The sequence below is a fragment of the Centropristis striata genome, chromosome 18 (assembly GCF_030273125.1).
Source record: "Centropristis striata isolate RG_2023a ecotype Rhode Island chromosome 18, C.striata_1.0, whole genome shotgun sequence".
NCBI classification, from domain to species: domain Eukaryota; kingdom Metazoa; phylum Chordata; class Actinopteri; order Perciformes; family Serranidae; genus Centropristis; species Centropristis striata.
This window is the reverse complement of record NC_081534.1, coordinates 26,109,699-26,135,419: the sequence shown is the minus strand read 5'-3', so window position 1 is coordinate 26,135,419 and position 25,721 is coordinate 26,109,699. Positions and strand designations below refer to the sequence as shown.

Here is a 25,721-nt window from a genome sequence, read left to right as displayed (position 1 = left end):
TTATGTAGATTAAAATTAAGCAAAACAGGTTTCTGTCGTCTCACATGTTAATGCAGGCCTCCAGAAGTCTAATGAAGACTTGAAATCCATGAATCAGGAACTCTTTTAGCCATCTATCAATAGATTTCTTCAAAAAACACAAACTTTGATAGGTTACAGCTTCTCCAATATGAGAATTTACTCTTTTCTTTTTTTCTTTTCTTTTCATTTGAATTTAATTCAGCTTATACGGAGTCTTCTGTTTACATACAGTATAATGGCCTTTATTAGGCCTTCTGTGTTTTTTTATTTTATTATATATGTCATGTACCACTTAAACTATAATGTGTATATCTCTGCATATATTTAAATACATTTATTCACTGATGTTCATACCACTACATGCAACAACTTATTTAACCTATTTTCTCTAATGTGTAATATCTGTAAAATGCAAAGTACTTTCAGGAAAAAAACAAACACACAAAATATATATTAATAATAAATGCCAAATAGCAGAAATACATGTATATAATGTATATAATTTGTATAGAATATATGTACATCTATGTCTTAATTTTTTTATTCTTTATTCTGTCTCCTATATCCATGTGTCTGTATCTTGAGCTGCTGTGACAACTAAATTTCCCCACTGCTGGATAAATTAAGTAATATCTTATCTTACACATTTTTGTTGGTTATACCACAAAAAAGTAAGAATACAAAGTACAAGAAAACTTGTATATAATAATTTAAACATTACAATCTATGTGTAGCAGGGAACCAGGGAAGTTACAATAAGACCTGATACTTTTTTTCAGGATTTTCTTTTACTTTTTTTTTTTTTTTTTTTACAGTTTTATGTCATTGCAAAATTTAATAATTTGGGGTTCTATGGGACAATGTATGAAAGTGACAGATTTTTTTTCTATGACATTTTAGAAACTAAACAGAAAAATCAAAAAAATAATTTCAAGACCTCCCCAATAATCAAAATAACTGTAGGTTGTGGCTGCAGCTGCTCTTATTAAGTCCAGAAAAATAAATTTAAAGTATTTTAAAAAGCCATTCATAGCTAAAGTAATTTTTTCATGCAAAATTCCTTTAAAAATGGTGATTTGTTCCTTCGGAAACTGAATAGATTTGGGTTTTGGACTGACAAATGAAGACATATAAAGACATAACCTTGGACTGGATAACATGGATGGAAGATTTTCACCATTTTCTGACATTTTATAGCCCGAACGATTAATAGAGAACATGAGATTAATTATTAGCTGCAGCTCATTTGCTTCATTACATTTACTGGGAGTTATTAACAAGGACTGTGCCCTCATTGTTCTTCCTCCCTCAGTGAAGGCTTTTTTTTCTAAGTGGATGTGCATGATTTCCTCTTTTCTATCTGAGATGGTTTGAACTTTCCACCTTTCAATTACCAGATCACACCATTCAGTAGGCGTCAGTGCTGCTGTCAAACTCTTTCTCTAGTGGAGAAGAAAAGGATGAGTTGTCTCTGTGGAGGCAGGAAAACTACAACTTTGTTTCACATTTTTAATCGAGTTACTTGATCAAAACTGCTCCGTTTCTGGCAAAGGCACATATTTAAAATGACTAAAAATCCAATTCAAATAAGTCTTCTGCATACACCACTTGTCCTAATGGTCAAAAATGACCCACCTTCACTACACCCCTTAAATAAAGCAGCTTGATTGATCTTTTTTCCATGCATAATTGTTTTCTTTACTAGAGCATTGGTTTATTATTATTATTTGTATTGCTTAAGGTACTGTAGCAAGTGTACGTGCATGTATGTGTGCATGGTTTGTTTATGGCTTTTGTGGACTTTTCCAGAACTGAAATCATGGTGAAAGACTACTATAGCGGAGAGAGCTCAGATATAACGGGTATATGCTCTCAAATACTTTTTGAATTTCATTTCTATCTGCTACAGAGGCTGAAAAATCTATTATTTAGTAGGAAGCATTGACACTTCTGTTGATAGATTTTACAGGCATTTTTTCCAGGCGTTTTAGGCCTAAATGGGTTAAAGGAAATGAACCAAAACGTAGTGGATTGTGGGCTAACTGCGTGGGCATTTTGTGAGATTTTTACAGATAATAGCATAAAGATGAAATCAGTTTCACTCTGTAGGCTACCACTGAGCTAAAGCTAATTTGTCATTGCAGAATTATCAACATTTTGCTCAAAATAACTTAATATTTGCCTTTGTGGTAGAAGCAGATCGTGGTAGGAGCATCAAGGCTCACCTTCTCTGATTCTACAGCTTTCTGATCACAGCACGTTGTAAATAAGCATTTCTCTCAGTGTACTTGATATTACACATGACCACAATATGCTGATGTTTAACTCTTAAAAGGGCACTCATTGAAATACTTGCAAATTCCAAATTTCAACCCTAGAGAATATTGGAGGATATTACATACAGCCAGAATGTGGACCTTGGAATGTGTAGAGGGGTGTAATATTTTGAGAAAAAAAGTTTACGAGATTAAAGAGGCAAATCTACGAGAAAAAAATGCGCAGATTTATGAGATTTAAAGTGGTGAATCTGCGAGAAAAAAAGTTGCTTTTTTCCCCACTTTTGTCTCGTAAATCTGTGACTTTTTTCGCACAGATTTGCCACTTTAAATCTCTTAAATCTGCACCTTTTTTCTTGTAGATTTGCCACTTTAATCTAGTTAATTTGCAACCTTTTTTTCTCAAAATATTACCATTTTGGATATCCACTGAAGTTACCAAATACGGTTCTTCGTCTGATAAAGGGTTAAAGAGGCTTCACAGAGCAACAGGTGTACCTGGATGTCCCTGTATGTCAGCAGCAGGTTGATGACGATGTCGACTGAAAGGCACTCCACGTTGTCCAGACGCTGCTGGATGCGGCTCAGCTCGGCGGCCAGCTCCATGCCGGTGTACAGCTCCCGAGCCTTACGGATCTCGTTCAGAATCGTCTCTCGGAAATACTGACTGAGAGGACAAAAAGAGTTCAACTTCGGTAAATTGTCTTTTTGATGAAGGGGAAAAAAACAGTCCAGTTTTCTCTCATTTTCAACTCGAACAATATGTAATTATGAGCCTTTCTGAACGTCATCCTGAAGTTGTTTTTAGGTCGCTTAGTGTCTCCTTGAGGGGCCGTTCTAACATGATTGGAGTTTTAATTCATTTCCTGTTTTACATAATTTCAGATGATTCTCTAGTGAGATGAGCCATTTTCCACTCGCCTGAAATTAGATTTTCAGAAGAAGTATTTCATAAAACGTTGATTACATATCGCCACTTCCAGGAAAGTAATTTAAAGCGATAATTGTACTGAGTACAGCTATATTTTTTAGTTTTACCCTATTGATTATTATTGTGACTGGGAGAAAAGGTGGATAATATACCTGCAGAGAAAATTAGTTTTCACTAGATTTTGTGGAGAAAATCAATATAATGCACTAAAAGCAACCTTACATACAAAAATATAAAATTCCCTAAAGTGCCTTAAACCTACATTCTTTCAACTGGCCAGCAGAGGGCGACTCCACTGGCTGCAAAAAGAAGTCAGATTGAATAGGAGTCTATAAGGAAAAGGCCGAACTTCTCACTTGATTTATAACCTCAGCAAACATTTTTTAAATGGGTTTATGGTCTCAATTGTTAGTTTAAAGTCTTCTTCAATATAACATGATGTTCATTTTGTAAATTCAGGTGCCATTTAGAGTAAAATAGATGGTAAAACAGGTTATGCTTTAAGGCATGGCAAACTTGTGATTGACAGGTCACCCCGACAGCACACCGTGTGCTTTCGTCTAACAGCTTTGACCCTTTCACTGTTTGTTTTCAGTTTGTGAAGGATAATTGTAACATTTTAGTCACCAAAAATGTCTTGTTCTTGTTCTAAGACACTCTAAAGCATCTGAACTTTAAACACACAAAAAATAATGAACAAAAACCCTTTTAAAATGGGAAAAAAATGCAGCCTGTTATGCAACAATTTACAAAGGGCCTTTTGTTGGCTCTTCATTGTCAGCTCCACGACTTTCATCACACATATTTACTTTTTCTGCTGAGCTTGCGGTTTCGCTCGCTGCCTATTAGGGCTGGGTAATTAACTTTCAATCAGCCCAAAATGTGTCTGTAGCACAGAGGATTGGAAACAGTCACACTCTGAAACCTTTGAAAGCTGCTGGTTGTCTTTTTTACTTATTTTTTGATCATAGTTTCTGACTTGAATCATGATTTTGTCATGTTTAGACAATTTTCTATCAGCCAAAGTTGAGATTTTTTGATCTTTTTTAAAAAAAGTTTATATACTTGAAAATGATTTGGTTTAATTAAAAAGTTGGTGCTAATTTAAACCTCTGAACCCCACCATTGAAACGTATGCTTTCTTTAAAAGAAAGATGCCAAAAATGCATCATTTATCATAGAAAGAAACTGTAAAAACAGGCCTTATCATCTAAATTTGAACTTCCTCGTAGTTCCTGAATGGATCAAAAGTTACAAAAAGTTTCCACTAGTAAAAGTAACCAAAATGAAGATGAAAATTGTGATATTTCTGTCAAAATCACTTTCTACATGTCTCATTTAAAACATTGCTAAAAATAAACTGTTTGTAATGACTAGATCCTGTTAAAAAGATTCAATTCTGCTCCTCAGTGACGCTGTGAAGCCATGATTGATTCTGCTGAGACAAACAGTTATGTGACAAATATTCACTGAAAATCTGTTTACACAGAGCTGAGAGGAGAGGACAGGAGAGGTTGGAAGTAGAGGTTTAAAAAATGCAAATAGTTCAATATGTATAGCATGTGGAGACCCATTTTTTTCTCTCCAATATTTATGACACTCGTGGGCAGTGTTGTGTGTACATATATATAAATTAAATTGTATTATAATTATTTTAAAATTTATTTATGAGAGAAATTCAACTTACATTTTTTAAATGATTTATGTCATTATAACTGTATTATTCTGCACAAAAGACATATTTGAGTTGTTCCCACTTCTAGCCATGACTGTGCTGATTTTTATAGAGCTGCAGGACTTATATAACACAGTGAAATACAAGACCACAGTGAGTTAAATGTAAAAAGAGCAAAAAACACCCTGAAACGGCTTATTGGGGTTCAAAGGGTTAAAAAACAAGTCTATGTATTTGTAATCATCTGCTGCAGATTATTGCCCCTCCACTCTCTCCTCTGCCCCGTGTATCCTTGCAGGGAGGTTAAAGCCTAAATGCCAAATAACGACTCTCTTTCTGCACATAATAAATCTGTTCCATGTGAGTTAGCCGACTGAAATTAAATTAGCTCGAAATAAAACGTCTGTGCTATTGAAACAAGTCGACATTGACATTTAAAAGGCCAGTGTCAGCCCAATACATGGCATCAGCAAACAGTAAGGATCAGTAGAGGTAGCACAGGTCTCAGTGCCATAAAGCAGAATACATTATTCTCTACTCTGCATTATAAATAGCAGTCACGCTCTTTAACACAATGTACAGAATGCATTCTGCTCAGATAGAGCTGCTGTCTGAGCTGCTGCGATCACCAGATGCACCTCACATGCTGGTCTCCAGGAGACAAAAGCTGCATCAAAGTGCATATTTTTCTTTGGTGTGCCTGTAAAACCTGAGTCACTATTCTTGGAGCTGAGTGAGAACTAACTGGCTGCTGCTGCATCGCCTGTTGGCAGGAGAGCTTTAAATATTACCCCAGCAACTGAGGCACTGGTATGAAATGTTACAACAAAAAAAGTAGATCACCACGCAAGTCAAAGTTGAAGGATGCACTACATGAAAAATAATTACAGCAAGTAAAAATAGGAAGAGTGGGATAATAAAACAAAAGGGCTGTTATGCTGTAAAACAGTCACAGAGCCGTGATCACAAACACCTGAGAGAGAAATTTTGCTCTACAGGAACTTGAAGAAATAACAAAATCATGGCTTCCTCCTCGTCTCTGTGCATACACCTCAGCTTGTATTTGTACAAGGCATTGTTGTTCCCATTTAACCTTCGCTTTGGGCATTTCACACGTACAGCAGCGTGGCGCCGTGACGAGGCGCAGTACTATTACAGTCAGTTACACGTCGCTCAGAGGAACTTCTAGTTAGCAGGAATAGCTTATAATAGATTTTTTTCTTTTACTTCCTCATCCTCAAACCCATTAGTTTGCTTTCAGTTTAAAAGTGTTTCCTTTAACGGTTTACAGAACCTGGAAATTCACGGTTATTACCGTCATTGTATAGGGAAATAACCTTCCAAGCAATGTGAACTAACTGCCCTACAAAGTCAAAATACAGCAACTAGTGAACAACTAGTGACGAACCCTACAAGCTGCTTCAGGGTGTTTTTTGCTCTTTTTTACATTTAACTCACCGTGGCCTTGGATTTCATTGCAATATATAAGAGCTCTATGGAAACAGCACAATCATGGCGAGAAGTGGGAACAACTCAAATATGACTTTTGTGCTTAATAACAGGTATAATGACATAAATCATAAAAAAAAGGAAAAGAAACGCAGGTTGAATTTCTGAAGGTTAAAGTGTCATGAATATTTGAAAAAGAATTGGGTCTCTACATACTATACTTATTGAACTGTTTGCATTTTACAACCTCTCCTGTCCTCTTCTCTCGGCTCTGTGTAAACAGTTTTTCAGTGAATATTTGTCACGTGACTGTTCGTCTCAATTAGACATGAATGATAAATTGATTGAAAGAAATATTACAATTTTAAGCTTCGTTTTGGTTACTTTTTCTAACTGAAACTTTTGCAACCAATGATCTGTTCAAGGACTGTCGGAAAGTTCAAAACACGAGGATAATGCACATTTTTACAGTTTACTTTCTACCATAAACAGTGTATATTTGACGATCTTTTGAAGTAAACCTACTTCTTTAGGGTTCAGATTATTAAAACAATTATCAGACTTTTTTGCATCTTTTTTTTTTACTACAAACAGTCAAAAATATTATGTAATATAAATGCAAAATTTCCTTAGAAACAGCACGAAAATGTGCGAAAGCAAGAAAGAAAGCCTAACAGCTAACATTAGCTAAAGCAGTTTAGAGATAAAGTTATGATTGAAACTGAAATTGTAACTAATGAATAGCACAAAAACAGATACAGCACAGTACATGCAAGGTTAAATAAAATATATTTGGTGGCCGAGAGGTTACGAATGGGGCTTTTAACTGGAGAGTCGCCGGTTCGAATCCCGCTACAGACAGGTCTAGGACTGAAGTGCCCTTGAGCAAGGCACCTAACCCCCCTGCACAGCTCCCCGGGCGCAGTTGAATTTCCCCATTGTGGGATTAATAAAGTAATCTTCTTCTTCTTCTAAATAACACACATAAATGCCTTTGCCCCATGCAGTCCATGAACTTACTGGGAGTTTGCCTGCGACACTTTGAGCACCTGGACGAAGCGGTCGAGCAGCGGCATGCAGATGGGCCCCAGCAGCATCTCGAAGCTGGGCTGCATCAGCTCCGTCAGGCCCTTCATCAGGCTGCTCTCGCAGCAGTACACCTTGTTGTGGGGCGTCACCATGTACGGGATGAAGGTGTAGTTGGCTGAGCACGTCTGTGGATACAAGGGACAAAAAATATCTTTCAGTAAATTAAAGCATCAGAGGACTCTTTCTGTGTAGGTTTGGTGTGAAAAAAGCATCAGCAATATTTCCGCCAAATGTGGGTGTTTCATTTGGAGAATCCAAGAGACGATAATTTGATTAAATATAGCCCAAAAAGGAAGAAATGAACTCAGCATCTTTTTTTTTATTGAATCTTCGTCCAAAGGCTTGAATCTTATTAACACTATGACAACATTATAGCTGACAAAACAGTCAATAATGTCCATTTTAATCATATCACACCAACTTCTTCTGCAGCTGTAATTGCCCAGATTTAATGGGTACCATAAATGTAAATATTTTTCTGAGCAATTTACAGACTTCTTGTCCATCAATTTTATAGACACTGTATGGTAAACCTTTGCATTGTATAGTGAGGAAGCAGATTGCCTGGAGGAAGTCTGAGCTATTTCCCCTATTGTAGACAGTTTCAGGTAATGACAAGAGGCTTTGACTCTGATCTGTCCACACAGACAATAGTGTTTGTGTTGCGATGACTTCACTGAACCAGACTAAACAGGCAGCAGCAGCAGCCGTGAGGAGAGATCTGCATCAGCGGTGTCGCTCCCATTAGGAGCTGCTTTCTTGTAACCACAAACACTGACAGCAGTGCACTTACAAATTCCACTTGTTTATGCAGCAGAAGTCTCATCTGCTGCTCACCTCGTGCACAGCTCTACTCTGTTATTTTCTGCAGCTGTGGCACGCTTTGTTTCGTGTCTGCTTCAGTTTTAAGCTGCAGTTGTATAGTGCTAAAAGTGTTATTTACTTTGCTCTAATTCTTGACATCTGTGTTCAGTCTGGAGGTTCTGTATTCTGTATTCTGCCTCTGTATTTGTTTTAAACTTCACATTATTCTCCAGCAGCGGTTGGGTGATGCTTCTGTTGCGGTGGCCTGCCACTGCTGAATAAACAACGAGGAAACACGTGCATGTGGTGTTTGCAGACCGAGAGAGAGAGAGGGGCAGGAAATCCACTACTGACATCCTCAAGAAACAGCCGAGGTCTTTTCAAGGAGAGCTATTCCCAGAATGTCAGATGTGCGCTGAAACACAACATGAGAGCGTCTGAAGGCGGTTGGGCCGCTACCCAGCTGCATCCTGACGGCTTTAATATTCTGTCATGGTTTCAGCTTTTCATGCAGCCTCTTTGAGAACACACACTGCTGCTGCTCTCGCTGCCAAAAAAGAAGAAATAAAAAGGAAGTGAAAGGAAGGTGCGGCGTAGAAGCAATGAAAGCCTTCCACAGATAACTACTTCCTCCTGTGCAACAGCAGTTCATGACATAACCGGTTGCTGCAGCGTCGGTGCATGCCTCTCAAAAATAAACCTGTGACCCCTGTTTGTTTCTCTGTTAGTAACCAGACAGGTTGCAGAATCCTGACTACTATATTTAGCTGCTCTGTGTGTGTGATTTGTGCCCTCACGGGGGATCACATGACAGGTTTGTTTTCACAGGCTGATGCATATTTCAGAGCGGCTGCAGGTCGTTGGAAGCTAACCTGCGCTAGTTGCTCACAGGTTACAGGTTCTCTCGAACACATGTGATGGCGCCGGCTCACGGGGGAATCTGGTGAATGTGACTGCATGTGAGTCAGTTGTTCAGTGTGACTCATCTGGTTTGTTAGCCTTGCCGATGGTCCATCTGTCCATTTGCAGCTACAGGAGGACTGAATGCCTACTCACTCACCTTCACAGAGGCACACGAAAAAGCTGACCTCAACTTAATGTCGGCACTTAATTTATACGACTATTCCAGCAGTCATTAACCCACCGAGGAAGTAGTCATGACTAATCACCACCCGTGGCCTCTTCCAAACTCCCAGTGTTTGTACCTGCAGATTTAAAATCCGTGGGTAGATACAGTCAGTGAATTCACACCAACACGGAATAAGCAATGTGCTTGCAATTACAGTAATTGGATATACACCAGCAGAAGCTAATTACCTGGATTTCCAGTATCATAGTGGGTAGTCAAATGCACTTAGTTAAATACAATTAGCGACGCATTCTTTTGTAACAGCAGAGGATAACTAGATACATTTACACCTGCAGGATTTTAGGACCGCAATTAAAAGCATTTGCTTCAGTGTCGAGTTGCCGGCTGCAGTTAAAAGGCAACAGACTTTTGGCTGCACCCCAACCCCAAACAGTGACGGGCCAATCACAGTTTAGCAGCAGTTACTAGGCGCAGCAGGCCTGCCAGACTCTAAGAGTTCTCCACATGTAGAAGTGGAGATCTGGTAAGATTCAGAGTCAGTATCTCAGGCTTTTGGGGACTATGTTTCTTTTCTCGCTTTGAGCAAAATTTTAATAAATGCACTAGAGTGTGTTTATCAAATGTTAGCTTGCCGGGCTTACTAGCTTCAGCAGTAACTTAAAAAAAGAAGAAAGAGAACCTCATTAATGAACTACATTGTTTTGAGGGATTACAGGTTAGAAGTTAGAAAAAAATCCACCTTTGTGCCATTGTGGGCCTTGAATCCATATGTGGGATGTATGTTCAATTTGATTGCTCTATAAAAAAGATATTTATGAAGAAGTTAGAAAAAATACTTCTTATGTCCACAAACAAAGATACCAATATATCAGAATTTAGAGAAACTTAAGCATCTTCGTGTTTTGCTCCTCTATGGAGGATGGACGCTGCAAGAATAAAAACTAAATAAGTGAATAGAGACATTCATATGCCATTAAATGTAACACAAACTCAATGACAAACAATATTAAAAATAATTGTGTAAAAAGAAAGAAAGAAAATCAACATGCATATACTAATAACTGAAATTGAATGAGCAAAAATAAATAAATTTAAAAATAATTAAAACTGAAAATAAATAAAATAAAATAAATAAAGTAAATAAATAGGGGAATTAATAAGGTAAATAAATAAAGAAGCAACCCCCCCCCCCAAAAAAAATAAATAAAAAAAATAAATAAATTATTCGTCACATTAAATTAATAATAAAATGCATGCATATATCTCTGATATTAATTTTGGTACATTTAAAGGCAAATCTATTTATTTATCAAGTTATTTATTTATTTAAATTATTTTTGCAGCTCCTGTCCTCCATGCTCACCTGATCTGAGATAGTTTAAGCTGCAGCAACCTCAGCCAAACTTGTTGCATTGTGTTACATTTTCAAAACAAATCCTACCTTTTTCACTAAACACTAAAAAAACCCTTGAAATTTTGCTAATCATGGCACAAGCAGAGAAACCAGCTACAATACTTTTCAAGAGATAGAAAAAACTCTGCAGATATTGTACTTAAAGTGCACTTTGATGAGCACAGAGGGCAACTCCAGGGCACATGCAGCAGTGCAGAGGTGAGAGGTGAGTGGAGAGCTCCAGCAGGAGGAAGACACAGACAGAACAGAGACTCATAAGTGCACAAAGGTGAGAACAGTGAGCTCAAGCTCTCATAGTGTGAGTGATAATCAGCTCCTCACACGGTACGAGGCGCTGTCAGAGATCAGAACGTTTCATGCAGCACCGTGTTCATCCTTCCTCTGTGAAAAGCCACTTAGGAGAGCTAAGCCTTTCATCTCAGTCCTGAACATGGACTCCTGCACAATAATCAGTCTGTTCCTGCTTCAGCCATTATCACACTTTGTTCTGCTGCTCAGTTAGCCAAGCCACGGAAAAAATAATCGAGTAAGCAATTTAATCGTTTGAGCAAAAATTGCAATATTTTTTGTCATTTCCAGCTTCTTAGATAAGTTGATTTTCTCTGTTTTATAACTCAGCAATTTCAATAACTTTCAGATTTGGATTGCTAGTTGAACAAAACAGGTAATTTGAAGACATCACCTTGGGTTTCTTGAAGTATTTTTCTCCATTTTATTATCTAAACTGACAAAAACTGAAAGAAATAATTACAAGATGAGTCATTAATGGCACTGATGGAACAGGTCTGATGGATTATTTCATAATGACACGACTGGCTTTGTCTTCTACATTTTGCACATACACATTAGGGCAAAAAAAGGTAAATTAATGCCAATTAGAACTAAGTAGGTTCATTTTGGCTTCACTTAAAACACCCAGTGTGTTCCAGTGGGTGAATCTAAGGAACTACATGGCGTGAGACAGTAAAGAACAGGATTTCCTTAGCTTTAATGCAGAACCTCATTTGAATGCTGCAGTTTTTGCAAGTCAAATTGTCAAAACGCTTGAGCCTTTTTATGCAGATCGAGCCCCTGCAGTCACTGTAACTCCCGAAAAACCTGAGCTGTCAACGGAGAGAAAAAGCATCTTGCTAAGGAAGAGGGGATGTTTTCATTTCTATATTTCTGTGAAACATTTATCACAGCGTCGAAACAAAAGAGAAAACCTTTATAACACCAAGGACAGAAACATAAGGTGTTAGAGACTGTGCTCCCTGCATGTTGTAGAAAAAAAACATATTCTTTGCACCATAGAAGATGTGTGATGTGTGAGCAATGGGTGAGTAATGTGTGAAAGGCGAGGGGGAAAAAAAGAAGATTGCTTTGTGTACTTACAGTGTTCTTCTGGCAAATTATGTCCTGAAAGAATAAGAAGAGAAAGATACATTTAGAGATTACACAAGAACATTTAGGGGCAATTTAGCTTTGGACACTGTGTCTGAGACAGTAACTTTTCATTAAGACAGCTTAATCTCCAACATCTGATCACGTCTCTGGTTAAAAGCTGCGACATGTAACACAGATTATGCAGCAACAGTTGGTGCTATTAATGCACCAAGGCTAGACAGGCACAGATAAATATGAGAAGACCACAAGCTGTAACTGACGTCGACTTCAAAACATTAAAAAAAAAAAAGGTTCTGCAAATGTTTTATGAGAGAGGAAATGCATTTAACAAGTTTAGGTCTGCAGGTTTTTTTATAATGAAAACAACTGATGTAGTGAGTTTAAATCACTGAGGACTTTTGTGCTGCAGGGAGAGACATTTTCAATTACTGAAAGCGAGTTATATTAGTAAAAGTCAAATTTTGCATGAATTTCACCAATTTTATACAACTTTTACAAGGTTTAACATGCCTTTAAAAGATATAATATGGAACTTTTCTGCATTAAAATGGCTAAGAACAAGTTATGTTGTACAGACTATGTTTTATACTTGATTTGTGTACTCAAATTGTCCAAAATGTTTCCAAATCAAGATAAAGTACTCGGACTGTTCATTGAATGCATTAACTATTTTTCAAAAAAACAAAAAAACACCTGAAGCAAGTGTAAAAACGTTTATGTGAAACGTTTCAGCAAATTTTGTTGTTTCCATCAAGCTTTTCTGTGTGCGCAGAGAAATTTGTAGATGGAAACAGAACTAATGGCGTCATATCCTCTTCCAACATGTGTCAGCATTGTAGCAGCCTGCCAAAAACCATTATAAATTTACCTTTTATCCAGTTTTAAGCCACTTTTTATGATAACCTTTGCATAACTTGGTAGTTTTTAACTGTATTTGCTAAGTGGGTGAAAGATTTTAGTTAGTGGACATCTGGATCCTAAGTTATTAGAGAAACAAGTTGAGCAAAACATTAGCTGCAGCTCAGCTTGTCAGAAGTAGAGTAATTTTCTCATAGACTTCTATACAATCTGAATTCTTTTTGCAGCCAGAGGAGTCGCCCCCTGGGGGCAATTTAAAAAGAATGCAGGTTTAAGATGATTCTGCATCTGCATCACTTTTTAGGCAGTATCCACTTCTTTTATACAGTCTTTGTTCCACACAAATACAACTGGAAAAACAAACATGCCCTTTCAGCCTTAAGTCAGCAGTGGGTTAACTGTAGTTGCTTTTACAGAAAGACTACTTTTATTCAAAAAAAAAAAAAAAAAAAATCACTGTGAAAAGAAGCATGACCCGCATGGGAGTACACAGTGGTCTCTTTAGGGTCTTGGAGTATTTTTAAAAAAGGAGCTCCAGTATTTAAAGAAAACAGCACCCTCTGAAACAAGCTTGCAGCCTGATAGAGATCAGAGGAAACCGGCAGAGAAAAGTGGTCTTTCAGGCAGGATGAGGAGCAGCTAGCCGACCGCCCAGCCAGCCGGGCGGCACCACGGCCCACCACAGGAAGGGAAAGGTCCTATTAGCTACCAGTCTGCATTAGAGCAGCAATTTTAACATCATAACAAGCAGAAATAATAGAGCTGAGCATATGCATTACGTTTTTTAAATGTCATGTTTTCCTGAAGGCTGTATATTACTATATGTTGCCTGTACAGTGTGGTTGCATGTGGCCGTAAAACTCCTCTCACTACAGAACACTGACTATAAAGGCTTCAGTGTTCTTCAGCTGCAGACGGAGTTTTAACTGTGTTCACACTGTGTGAACTACGTCTCGTCTGCTGCACCCATAAGACTCGCACTGTTGTCAGAAACGCTGACTCAGCCGAAACTTTCCTGGGTGAGATTTTTGGGTCACAGTGAAAGTAAAAAAGTCTGACTTTTTATTATGAATAAAAGGTGTGAATAAAGACGGATTGCTGTAACGGAGCAGCAGTGCCTCCGCTCTGGTTCATTTCATAACAGCGTGTCAGCGTTTATGGAGTTAGTGGAGGTGGTCTCTGGTACAGAAGGAGGCGGCACACCTCCACTAAAGAAACCTTGATATTATGAGTAATGATCAAATGCAGTACTGTCGTTTATGATCGTTTACTGACTACATTTACATGCACATTAATATTAGACAATCTAATCTAGGACTGGGTCATTGAACCCAGCTATTCTCAACCTTGGGGGAGATGATTTCTGGGGGTCACCAAATCATTTTGGAAGTCAGCTCTGTCTCCACTGTGTTAAAGTGTTCATGTGTTTTAGTCTTTTTGATTATTTAATGTCTTTTTTTTGGGTAATTTTGTGTTTCTTTTAGTCATTTTGTGTCTTTTTTTGGTCAGTTTGTGTCTTCTTTTGGTCATTTTGTGTCTTTTCTGGTCAATTTGTCTTTTTTGGTCATTTTGAGTTTTTTTTGGTCAATTTGTCTTTTTATTTGTGATTTTGTGTCTTTTTTTGGTCATTTTGTGTCTTTTTTTGGTATTTTGTGTCTTTTTTGGTCATTTTGTGTATTTTTTTGGTCATTTTGTGTCTTTTTTTGATCATTTTGTGGTCAATTTGTGTCTGTTTTGGTCATTTTGTTTCCTTTTTTGGTCATTTTGTGTCTTTTTTTAGTCATTTTGTGTCTTTTTTAGTCATTTTGTGGCTTTTTGTGGTAATTTTGTTTCTTTTTTGGGTGATCTGAATTGTGCGTGTGAGATTCTGTTCAGTGAGCAGGGGTCGCGGACAACATGCATGTTAAATTGGGGGTCGCGACTCAAAAAGGTTGAGAACTACTGATTTAAACAACATGTTTTGTTTGGATTTTCAGAATTATGCATTTTCTGAATGCAGCATTTGCCATTAAGACACGCTGGTGTTATTCAGGTTTTAGGAGCATTCCTTGGACATGTTTACAGCACATTCAGTTGTGCGTCAATTGGGGTTTTTACCACAGTTTGCGACACTCGGCCTCTTGCCTGTTTAATGTCAGCTCCATGCATTGCTATGGTTATTGTACACAAACTATCCAGCCAAACAACATTTTGCAAGGCTGGGGTAGAGATACATGCCTAAAAGAGAAGATCTCATTTCACAAGGACAAACATGCCAACTTTAAAATATTCAAAGAGTTGGATATCAACAGGTTTTTAAGATATGTGCAAATGTCACAATGTCGACCTTGGAGGGAAAGAGGGATGCAGTGTTTGCACGGTGGAAATAGTCTGCCACTGGTGGAAAACTTTGTCAAAATAGGATTTTTTTTCAAAGAGAAGCAAAATCGCACATATGGCTCTGGAACTTGTCCATATTTTTACGTGATAAATAACATGTTGCATTAGTCAGTTTATGCATGGCTGCATATAAACAGGACTATTTAGCAGAATATTCATTTTTATTAGCCATGTTAACATCTTAGTAGAATATATAGTATATATAGAATATTGACTTCCTGTCTTGGGCAAAAACAATAACGTAATAAGGGCAAAAACAATATTCTGTGCAGATAAATGCAGTAAATGATGAGCAATCCTTCAAAAACTTGGACTGACAGGGACTTCCTGTTTTTGGGCCTTGACCAAACTTAATTTAAATATGCAACCATAAGATAAGCCAACTTGTTTTCCAGTTTACACACAATCAAGACTAAAACCTCTTTTGCATTGATTAAATAGTACCACTTAAAGATACATCAGCTTAATAAAAAAAAAAAAAAAAACATTACACAAAAAAGAAAGTCATCACAGTACTGGACACACTGAAGTGCAGAGGAGAAACTCACTGAAAACAACCCAAAAAAACATCCAGATGATTACCAATTGTCTTTTCCCATAAACTCTATTTTCCCCCTGAGACCTGATGTTCAAATGGTTTTATAAATGCATTTCCTCCCATCAATTTATTGATGCATTTATGCGGCGCTGCCACCAAATCACATCTCAGTCGATCCCTGGCCTCGTCCTAAATATAGTCTCTAATCACCATCTCTGTCTGATTGTTTGGTTTCATGTGTTAATGTGATGAGGGCGGGACTGACCTGCAGAGACTGGAGAGAGTCGGAGTTAGTGTCGCAGTACAGGATGATGTTGTTGGCCATGCTGAAGCTCTCTCTGACTCCCAGGTGGTAGAAGAGCGAGGGCTGGCGGAAAGCGTCCGTCATCTCCACCACAGCGATGTCTGATGGGAAGAGACACGTACAGGTGTCAAAAATGCTCAGCTACTTTCATCCAAAAAAAATCTCCAAACACCCAAAACAATGGACATTAATCTGCGTTTATCCTAATGGGGTTGGTCAGGCTCCTGTGCAGGCAGACTGAAGTGGCAAAAAACATTTCCTTATGAACTGGCTTTGTGCACTGGGGTAATTTCATGTTCAAACAGAAAAAGCTGCTGCATGCATTTACTTTTACTGGAAATACAGGCCGTGACCAGAAACAGCCAGGAGCAAAAGCCAACTTATAATGCAAATTTTTGAGCCTATATCTATACACTTCGATAGTTTGCATGCCAGAAATGGCTAAAAATGAGATGAACAGAAGAGTTTCCTGGTACTCCACAGCAGTGAAAAAGTCACTATCAATGAGGAATGATAAATAAAAAGGCCTTTATTCTAGTGTCCAAATCATTTCAAACAGATTATTTAAATTATCCACTTGAATAGTGTTTTTTTTATTTTGTATTTTATTTTTTACTGTTGAGGTGCACCTGGATGCTCTTCTGTTTGTCTTGCATTCTGCCCTGTTTCTCCAAGAGCACCTGACCCCTGATTAATGAACGTTCTTTTACCGGAGCAGCCAGCCACCTCTCTTTCCTAATTGCTAAATATTGCCCTGTTAGAGTTCTTGAAAAGCTCTTTCCTAAAACCTGGGGTCACAACATCTACACTTGAATGAACACGTAAACAGCATTGTTGCTTAAGTAAGTGAACGTTTTATGCAATCCATTGCAATATCCATCAGTTCAGGTATAAGGTGAGTCATTGCCCCGGTCTGCACACAATCACTCTATTCCACTAAACCTGCACAAATAAGACAAAAAGAAACTATGTAATTCTTAAAGTATCCATAAAGGGTGATGTGCATCCTAACTGTGCTGCACCCCTGTGCTATTTGCACATATTTAAATGAGGTAACATGCATATATTTGGCACGAAATTGGCCCTTTTCTATGCAAATGAGAATCACTGCAAAACAATTCAATTTACAAATATCAGTGCAAATAGACACAAACAGTTAAAGTGAAATTATGAGCCTCTTCAGAGAGTTGGTGGTCACTGAAGTGCATGCATATGGGCCGTTCTCTGCTTCTCTTACAGTCTGAAGGTGTGTTTTTACCAGGTGGATAATTGCAATCAGATGCAAAGAAAAGGTCAAATTGCACTCAGCTGCAAACCTTTACAAGCTGGTTTGTACTGTAATATTAGTGCAATATCTATCTTGAGATGGGACAGAAAGTGGTTGCAAATGATGTGCAATTAAAGTTGCTTTTACTGGCTGCAGTCTATTCTTTGTAAACTGCCTGAAAGCGTAGCAACGCTTAAACTATCTGTCAATGAATCAATTAGTCGATTGGCGGACAAATCAAGCTGGTAGACAAATTGCATTAACTGATAGATTGATTAGTAATAGACAAACAGTAATTTCTGAATCAATGAATTCACATCAATCAAAAGTGAATTTCAGTGTTAATATTCTTACAAATTAAATAGATTTCAAGACATAAATGATACCAGACTTTTATCACTATCACTAATGTCTCATTTCCAGCTGTATTTACCCCAAGAAGGTCGATTCCTTTGCAGCTTTTTCAGCCCATACACACCATGCAATTCATCAATGAATTAAATAAATACTAAATAATGTAAAACCTGCATAATATCAGAGGTAGAGGTCACAAACACTGGATATCTGGCCTTCATTTTAGCCAACATCGACTGGTTTTTATTGTTCTGGGAGACAGAGATAGTCCTGAGGTCAAAGGTTACCACACAGATATAAAGCCACATCATGTGTGTGTCAGTTTTACACACTGCAAGTTGTTACAGGTGATGTTTATATATCGATACATAGATTCTGCTGTCAGGGGAACAAGGGGAGTTAATTCAGAGCCACGCTCTTGAAAAACAGATTTGATTGAAGGTGTTTTGACCTCGTCTTTTCAACTCTAACTATGAACACAAACACACAGCGACTCCAGCTGGACTGCAGCATATGATCTGGATCAATAGGTCAATACGAGCAAATATTGGCAAGTGTCACTCAAGCCAGCAGGGACTGCAGCTCCCGCTGGAGGGGTGGAGAGTTCCCAGCCTTGAACCAAGTGCTTACAGGAGCAGAACAGACCACAGTGTAACTAAAGAGCTCATTCATATGTGTGCTGCTGAACTGAACCATAACGTACAAATACCTAAGCATAAAACCCTTCAATTCTGGTATGAAATGTATAGATAGACACTCATAAAAGGTGTAGAATAAGCATGACAGTGTTATGGAAGCCCACACATGAAGCAGGGTGGTACATGTTGTCCCTGAGGCCGCCGCCAGATAATGATAACAACAAAAACACATCAGCCCGGTGGCTGCGCTCCAGTGATGACAGAGGAGCTCAAAGAGTCACAGAGATAACGCCGCACCCTGGTTTTTCATCTGTTTCCCAACTAGCTGGCTCTCTGTGTCAACAAACACATTACACGAAGCTTAAGAGTAGACAATCTCTGATCCAGCCGACTGGATTTTTTTTTTTTTTTTTTTTTTACCTCTCCTGGGTCGTTTAAAGCCAGCAGCTGTTACAGAAAGCTCTAAAATATTCTGTCATCTTGAGATAATGTTCACACTCCAAGTATGTCTCAAGATGGGCTGTTCTTTTCTGGCAGATTGATGGCGGTGCAATTGTTTCTGATTGCGTCTGTGCAGTGGTGTTATAGTGGCAGTTCTGAGCAGGAGAAGCATCATCAGGGGTTATCAGTGGATTGTCCATTTTGCACTCAACAGACAGAACAAACAGTGAAACAATAAACTGGGTGAAGAACCAGGAAGCATGACGTGCAGAACACACCAAATCCCATTTTCAATAAAGCGTCTGAGGTTCTCAATGAAGTGTCACGATTTAATGAAAGTTTTAGCAAAATTGTAATATTTTTTGGTGCAATATCTAAATTGCAAGAGGTGCAATATTTGTTATGATAAATATTTCTGAATTTGATATTGAGGCGCTGCACATATCCAGGCCAACAAATTGTATTCTGCAGACTTACAGTAAAAAATAAATTAAAAATAAATAAATTAAAAAAAATAATAAAAAAATCTGACCATGAATATTTTAATATACTTTTTAATTAAATTGAGAATAATAATGCAAAAATGATCATCCCATCCAAAATCATGGTGCAAAAACAATATCAGTCCAAAACCATGCAGGACAAAAACATCACCATTGGGGGGTTGTCTTATGGGCTACTCTTATAAATGATAATATGATAATATTAACTAATCAAATTGAGATGATGTGTTCTAATTCAAAATTGATATCAATTCATTAATATTTAACCATCATGCGGAGATAGAGGCTTAACTTTTCTTGACCAGAAACTTGAAAGCAAAAAACATTCAAGTTTTTGATCAAAATAAAATAAAAACATTGCAGAATAAAAGGACATCAATGAGACAATCAATAGCATTGCCGTATACTATACAGTATATATTTAATTATGAGATCAATGCAATGAAAGGACTTGGTTTCAGTTCTGCAAAAATACTTTTACAGGAAGATGTTGAAATGCGGAGGCATTCTGTCTCCCATCTCCCCATCAATTGCCAGTCAAGTCTTAACTCTTGCCCTGAAAACACTTAAAGCTGCACTGATCAATATTTGATGCTCAAAAAGGATCAAATGACCATGTGTAGTGTAAAAGTTGTGCTCGTAGTGACTGCCCCACAGAAAATCCTATTTCAGCTTTTGTGAGCACTTTAGCGTCTGCTTGTTTTGTTTTTTTCCGGCCTGCAACTTTACTTTTCTGATTCACTCTCACTGCTCTCATCAGCATCATTTCCAGCTGCTGCAGAAGCCTTTTTTCATCAGTAAAAACTTGGATAATTCCACTATTCACTACCTCTCCAGCACCAAAACAAGAGACAGACGCATTAAGAAACTAGCTGGTGAACAAAGAGAAGCCTTTTGCAGCTAAAGAGAGATGTTTCCCTCAGGAGGGAGCAAAACAGAGCTAAAAGGAGAGTGAATATTGGATTTACATGCGTTGTATGGACAGACACATAACACCTAATGAATGCTCATGTTGCTTTGGGTCTGCTGCATGTGTTTCACTGCCATTACATGCCCAATAAATCTATTAATGTAGCTTCAAAACAGTCCTCTGTATTTATAAAATCAATGTCATTAGGATGCAAGCCAGCAGCAGAGAGAAAAATACTTTCTGAGAACAAAATCAGTGTTAAAACAGAAAAGATCCACGTACAGATGATGTGATCAAAGCCTCTAATTCTACCAGGACAGTTCACTTAAATGAGCCATGTGCATGCTCATCATTTAAATGCACAGTTAACATCAGACAGCCACTTTAACTCACTGGCTCTGTGGCTGCATGCCAACACAACAGTGCAGAGAGAGGCCCGTCACGAGGGGCCGTGCAGCTCCCCACTCTCATCATCAGCACATGCAAATTCATCCAGGAAGCAGGCACTTGTTGCTGGCCTCAGAGCTCCTCATCATCAAGCCCTTCCTCCACAACAGCCTCACATTTTCATTAGAGCTGTTACAGGATATGAGGGATTTGGAGCTGCGTGGCTCTGTGCAGCGATGCAGAATATCAAGAGGGGTTTTGCTCTCCGGCATCTTCACATCATGATGCGTCTCTCTGTGATTGTGCGCACGCACTGTTCCACTTTCTGACGTACAAGGCGGGAGAGGGAAAGTACATCTTAATCCTCACTCACTGACCTCTGCTTAACAACCACTTGTTACTGCCGTATCTGTGACGCGGTTTTATTAATGATATCTCCACAATCACGCACTACAGTGATTGAATGTTCAGACATCTCCGGTGTCCAAACCAAGACTGGCTGACTGACTTGTTCTAGAAAAATTTGGACACTTAGGATAGCCCATTTTTTGGAGATTATTGGGCGTTAAGTAGAAAAGTACTTGCATGTCCATGCCTTACTTTACTGCAAACCTTAAACATGCAATGTGTAAAATATGGCCAATTTTTTTAGTTTAAAACACTCATAAAATCTGGACGTAGTCACCCAAATTTTCCAAAGAGCTGAAATAAAACTCAAAGCTGGTGGCATTTGTGACTGAGGTGGGCTAAATGGATCAGCAAGTCACCTGTCACTCAAAGCAGCTGCACTCTTAATTATGCAAGATTTAATATAAATATAAAACAGGTGAGGGACATAAAAACGTACCCAGCTTACTGTCATAAACAGGGAAATTAGCAATAGAAACTTGAGACATATTTTGTACGTGCTGGGCTGGAAGCGTGTTTATTTCTGCTGTAAAGTTGGACATTTTAAGATGGGTGTCAGTGAGGATTGACTCCCTTTTAGAGCCGGCTTCAAGTGAACATTTGAGAAATGCAAGTGCAGTTTTTGACACCTTGACACTGGCTTCAATTTTCAGCCCCAGAGGTTTGCTGCCCTGGTTTTGAAGTTGCGTCATAGAAGTCTGCATTGTGTTGCAGAGACAGCAACTGAATAGCTACTGTAATCAACTTGGACCAAAAGAGGCAATTGTGAGTTACTGTGAGTTACTGTAGTGTCCAGTCTGCCTTCAGAAAATCTAGAAGTAGACACAGCTACAACGTTAGTTTTACAACAGTTGACAGCGTTTACACCTAAAACTGGAACTGAAATTAAAACTGACACCCAAACGGAGATTGTGTGTTTGAGAGATTGATGCAGTGGGCGGTTCCCTGGAGAGTCTCATCCCGGCAGAGATTACTCACTGAGGAGAGGCGAGAAGAAGCAGAAGAGAGGCAAAAAAGTTTGACGGCCATGTTTTAAATTACCGGAATCTTCTGCATCTATGGGCCAATAGAGTGAGCACACTAGTGTTTCCTGTAGCCCCGCCTCCCGGATGCTCTGTCTCGGGTTTATTCACATAGAAGAACAAAGAAGAAAAATAACTCTGAATTCAGTTTTTATATATATTTTAATATTCAATATCCAATATCCAATATCCAATTTTCACCACCAGATAGAATCAACAGATGGGATTCAACCCAGGTAAGTAAAATATATGCACCACGTATATATCAGGACACTACAAGATATACCTCTGATTCATCAAACCCCATGAACACTTGCTCATCAGCATTAGAAGAAGTACAGCATGAAAAACTGACCATGCTTTCTGAATTCATTTTTTAACAAACTCAGTTAAAAGTAGTAGTTCAGTATTTAACGACCTGGGAATGAAACTCCAGAAACAACTCCAGAACATCAACTGCACCTTAAAGTTAGGGTTATTTCCAGAGATGAACGTTAAAAGAAAAATTCTGCACTGATTTACGGACGTTTCTTTTATAATTAAAGTAAATGGGGAACAGTATTTTTGGGTTTCATGGCATCCCGAAAAACTGAGACAGAAAAGTTGTAATTCCATCATTTGGCTTAAATGTCAAACTGTTCTCCAAAGCTCAGTGCTGTTCCTAGACACTTGTGCTTCATCTCTGTCAGAGAGCTAGACTCTCCAGGGATTCGCCCATCGCAGCAGTCTCTTAAACACAGAATATCAGTTCAGGTGTCGGTCTTTCAGTTTGGAAAGTCCACTGTACATTGTTGAGGACACAGAAAGGTTTATTGCATGTCTAACTGTACAACGTCATCTCTCGCAATTATTTAATCATGTAATTCTTGCACAAATACTACCCCTTTTTTTCTTCTTGGGGCAGGTGTCCAGTAATTTCACACATCTTCCCTTAAACAATTCTAAGAAAAGGCAGAAAAAGGCTGTTTAGTTCCTTCACAGCTCTTTCTTTATGCACACAAGGTGCCGAATGTCAACATCCAGACAGCGCAGGTTGGCTGATGAATAAAAGATAAGCTTGTCTCATTTCTCTGCTGGCGGGAGACCCCATCAATTTTACATCTCAGCGAGATTTTAATGCAAACAGGCCATTTAAAGGCAGCAGTGTAACACACGGCTGCGGTCGTGCTTTTAAATGCTGCGATGACATGGGTGGGGTAATTTTATATTACCTCTGCTTGGAAACCTCACCTGCTACACGGGAATACATCTGCCAAGGAAAATGTTTGCTGTCACAGGGCAGGGCTAACACAGGTGATGAATAAAGAACACAGCCGACTCAGTGCTCTGCAAAAAAAAAAAAGGGCCATGACACAAGTGAGTGTTGTTCTGCTGGGAGCCTCGCAAGAGCAATCAAGTCTAATAAGTGCTTTGTACTCACAACAAAGCCCCCGAGAGCTGACAGCACTTGACTAGTGGCGTATGATATCGGCAGTGTGGAGTGTTTTTTTCCAGTCGTACCGAACAATAATGTTAGAAACACAACACATCCCAGGAGTTAATAAGAAGCTGAATACACCGGGATTCATGCAGAACCACTTTCATTCTTCGTTTCCCCCCGACAGGATGTTTGGCTTCCGCTACAAAGACAGAAAGATTTTTTACTTTAAATCTAAGAAGCAGTTGTGCCTGAGCTTACCGGAGCCCAAATATAAGGAGTTACAGTAAACTAGAGAGAGTAAGGCTTCAGTACTTTTGTGACAAAGATCCTATTGTTTTAAACACAATATCTACAAACTGTTGATTCTTTTTAGAGCCCGACTGACATGGGTTCTTTGAGAATGATGCAGATTATAGACATAGACAAAAATTACCAATATGGCACATTTTCAACACAGAATGAAAAAGCTTTATTATGTTTTATTGTGCACACTTTTTGCACTGATATGACGTGCGGTGATATGAGGTGCTCAGAAAGCTGCGTTTTAACAAATAACTTCCCTAAAGAATATCTGCCATAATTCTACATTATATATTCAGTGCACTACATTGGCAACCAATTCTAGATATGATAACAGTGAAAATATATAATAGAAAAACAAATAAACATCAGTCTTCAGTATCAGTCAATTGCTGACCATTGAAATAAAGAATAATTAAAAATAAAATAGCTAACATTATTTCTACATCACCCCAAGCATCATTTACTGCATTAAACGCTCTGTAAAAATGCTAATGTTAGCACGTTAACACACTAAATTAAGACACTTATGTCTGTCTTGGAGCTACTTTGACAGTATAATTTCCTGTAAAAGTTGAATAAATCTATCTATCTATCTATCTATCTATCTATCTATCTATCTATCTATCTATCTATCTATCTATCTATCTATCTATCTAACCTGGTAAATATTAGCATATTATCTTGTCATTGGGAGCATGTTAGCATGTTGATGTTAGCATCTAGTTCTAAGTCAATTTACAGTCGCACAAAGCTGCTAATACAGCTGAGGACTATTGTTTGCAGTAAAAAATTGTAAAAAAAACTGCAGATTTGCTGCTTTTGTTGGTTTGCTGCATTGCAAACTTATTGTTACTTTAGGCTATGGTAAACGGTGGTTGCTATTTTTCCACTATTTTCTGTTACTTAAATAAAATCATTAGCCTCTTAATAAGTAAATAAAATAGTTGATATCTGCAGCTTCAGTTGAACGTCTCTTCATAGCAGAAACTGCATTTTGGTGTCGAGTTAGTTCATATAATACAGTCACTGTTAATAAACTGCACTGCATTGTAAGAACTAAGAACATGATTATCTGATTAAACAAAACAAATGAGGAAATGTTTCACACTTCACTGCTAACATGCTGTGAATAAAATGTCACAGTTCTGCAGCCAGCATAACACGCTTTATTCAATATGTGTTTTGCGTTCTGCCAGCAGTGCCATGACACATTAAGAACGATAATCTTGAGACAACAGCACATAAAAAAGCAAACGTCATGCAGACGGTGCCTGAGATTTCTCCTGATTCAGCAGCTGAAATGTTTTCTGGAGAGCGTTCAGATGTCGTGATTGCTTCCCAGCGTAACAGCAGACCTGCCAACATAGTGTTGACAGAAGGCTGCGTCAAGTAACTGGAGTCAGCCTTGTAAAGAGGCCACCTGATCCCACGAGCTCACTTCAAATGTTGCTGCAATCACCTGAAATCACTAGTTACAAAATGTCTGTGTATACAAGGCAGAGATAAGACAGATTTGATACAAAACAAGACCAAAACATGCATAGCGATGCCCTGAAAATCCTGCTACACCTCCTACGGCTGGACCTGCTACTGTTGACCAAAACCAAATTGATTCCCTCGCCTACTGCTCAAAGCAGAGGAGGGAAATAATTCAATACTCTCGCACACTATTTGGCTTCCAGCAGCTCTCGGCCTGCTGCTGCAGGTTCCTCGGGCCCAGCGGTGCCTCTGAGGAGGAGCGGGAGGGAAGGAGGGAGGCGAGGAGTGAAGAGTGAAAGGGCTGCATGAATTGTTGTGCTGTCTGCTGGCTCCTCTTTATAGATCCTTCTCAGCCCTCCCTTGAGAGCCTCCACC

The 25,721-nt window shown here is 38.4% G+C and overlaps 1 protein-coding gene across 1 annotated transcript in view; it reads right to left on the bottom strand.

Annotated features, from left to right (window-relative positions):
• map3k5 (mitogen-activated protein kinase kinase kinase 5) overlaps positions 1-25,721 on the bottom strand; it is a 99,247-nt gene that overhangs the window by 55,277 nt on the left and 18,249 nt on the right. Inside the window, exons 2-5 of the mRNA XM_059355954.1 lie at positions 16,176-16,315; positions 12,124-12,147; positions 7,373-7,566; positions 2,796-2,964 (exon numbers count right to left, since the gene is read on the bottom strand). Coding sequence (XP_059211937.1) covers positions 2,796-2,964; positions 7,373-7,566; positions 12,124-12,147; positions 16,176-16,315 — 527 coding nt within the window. The remainder of the gene's footprint in view (positions 1-2,795; positions 2,965-7,372; positions 7,567-12,123; positions 12,148-16,175; positions 16,316-25,721) is intronic.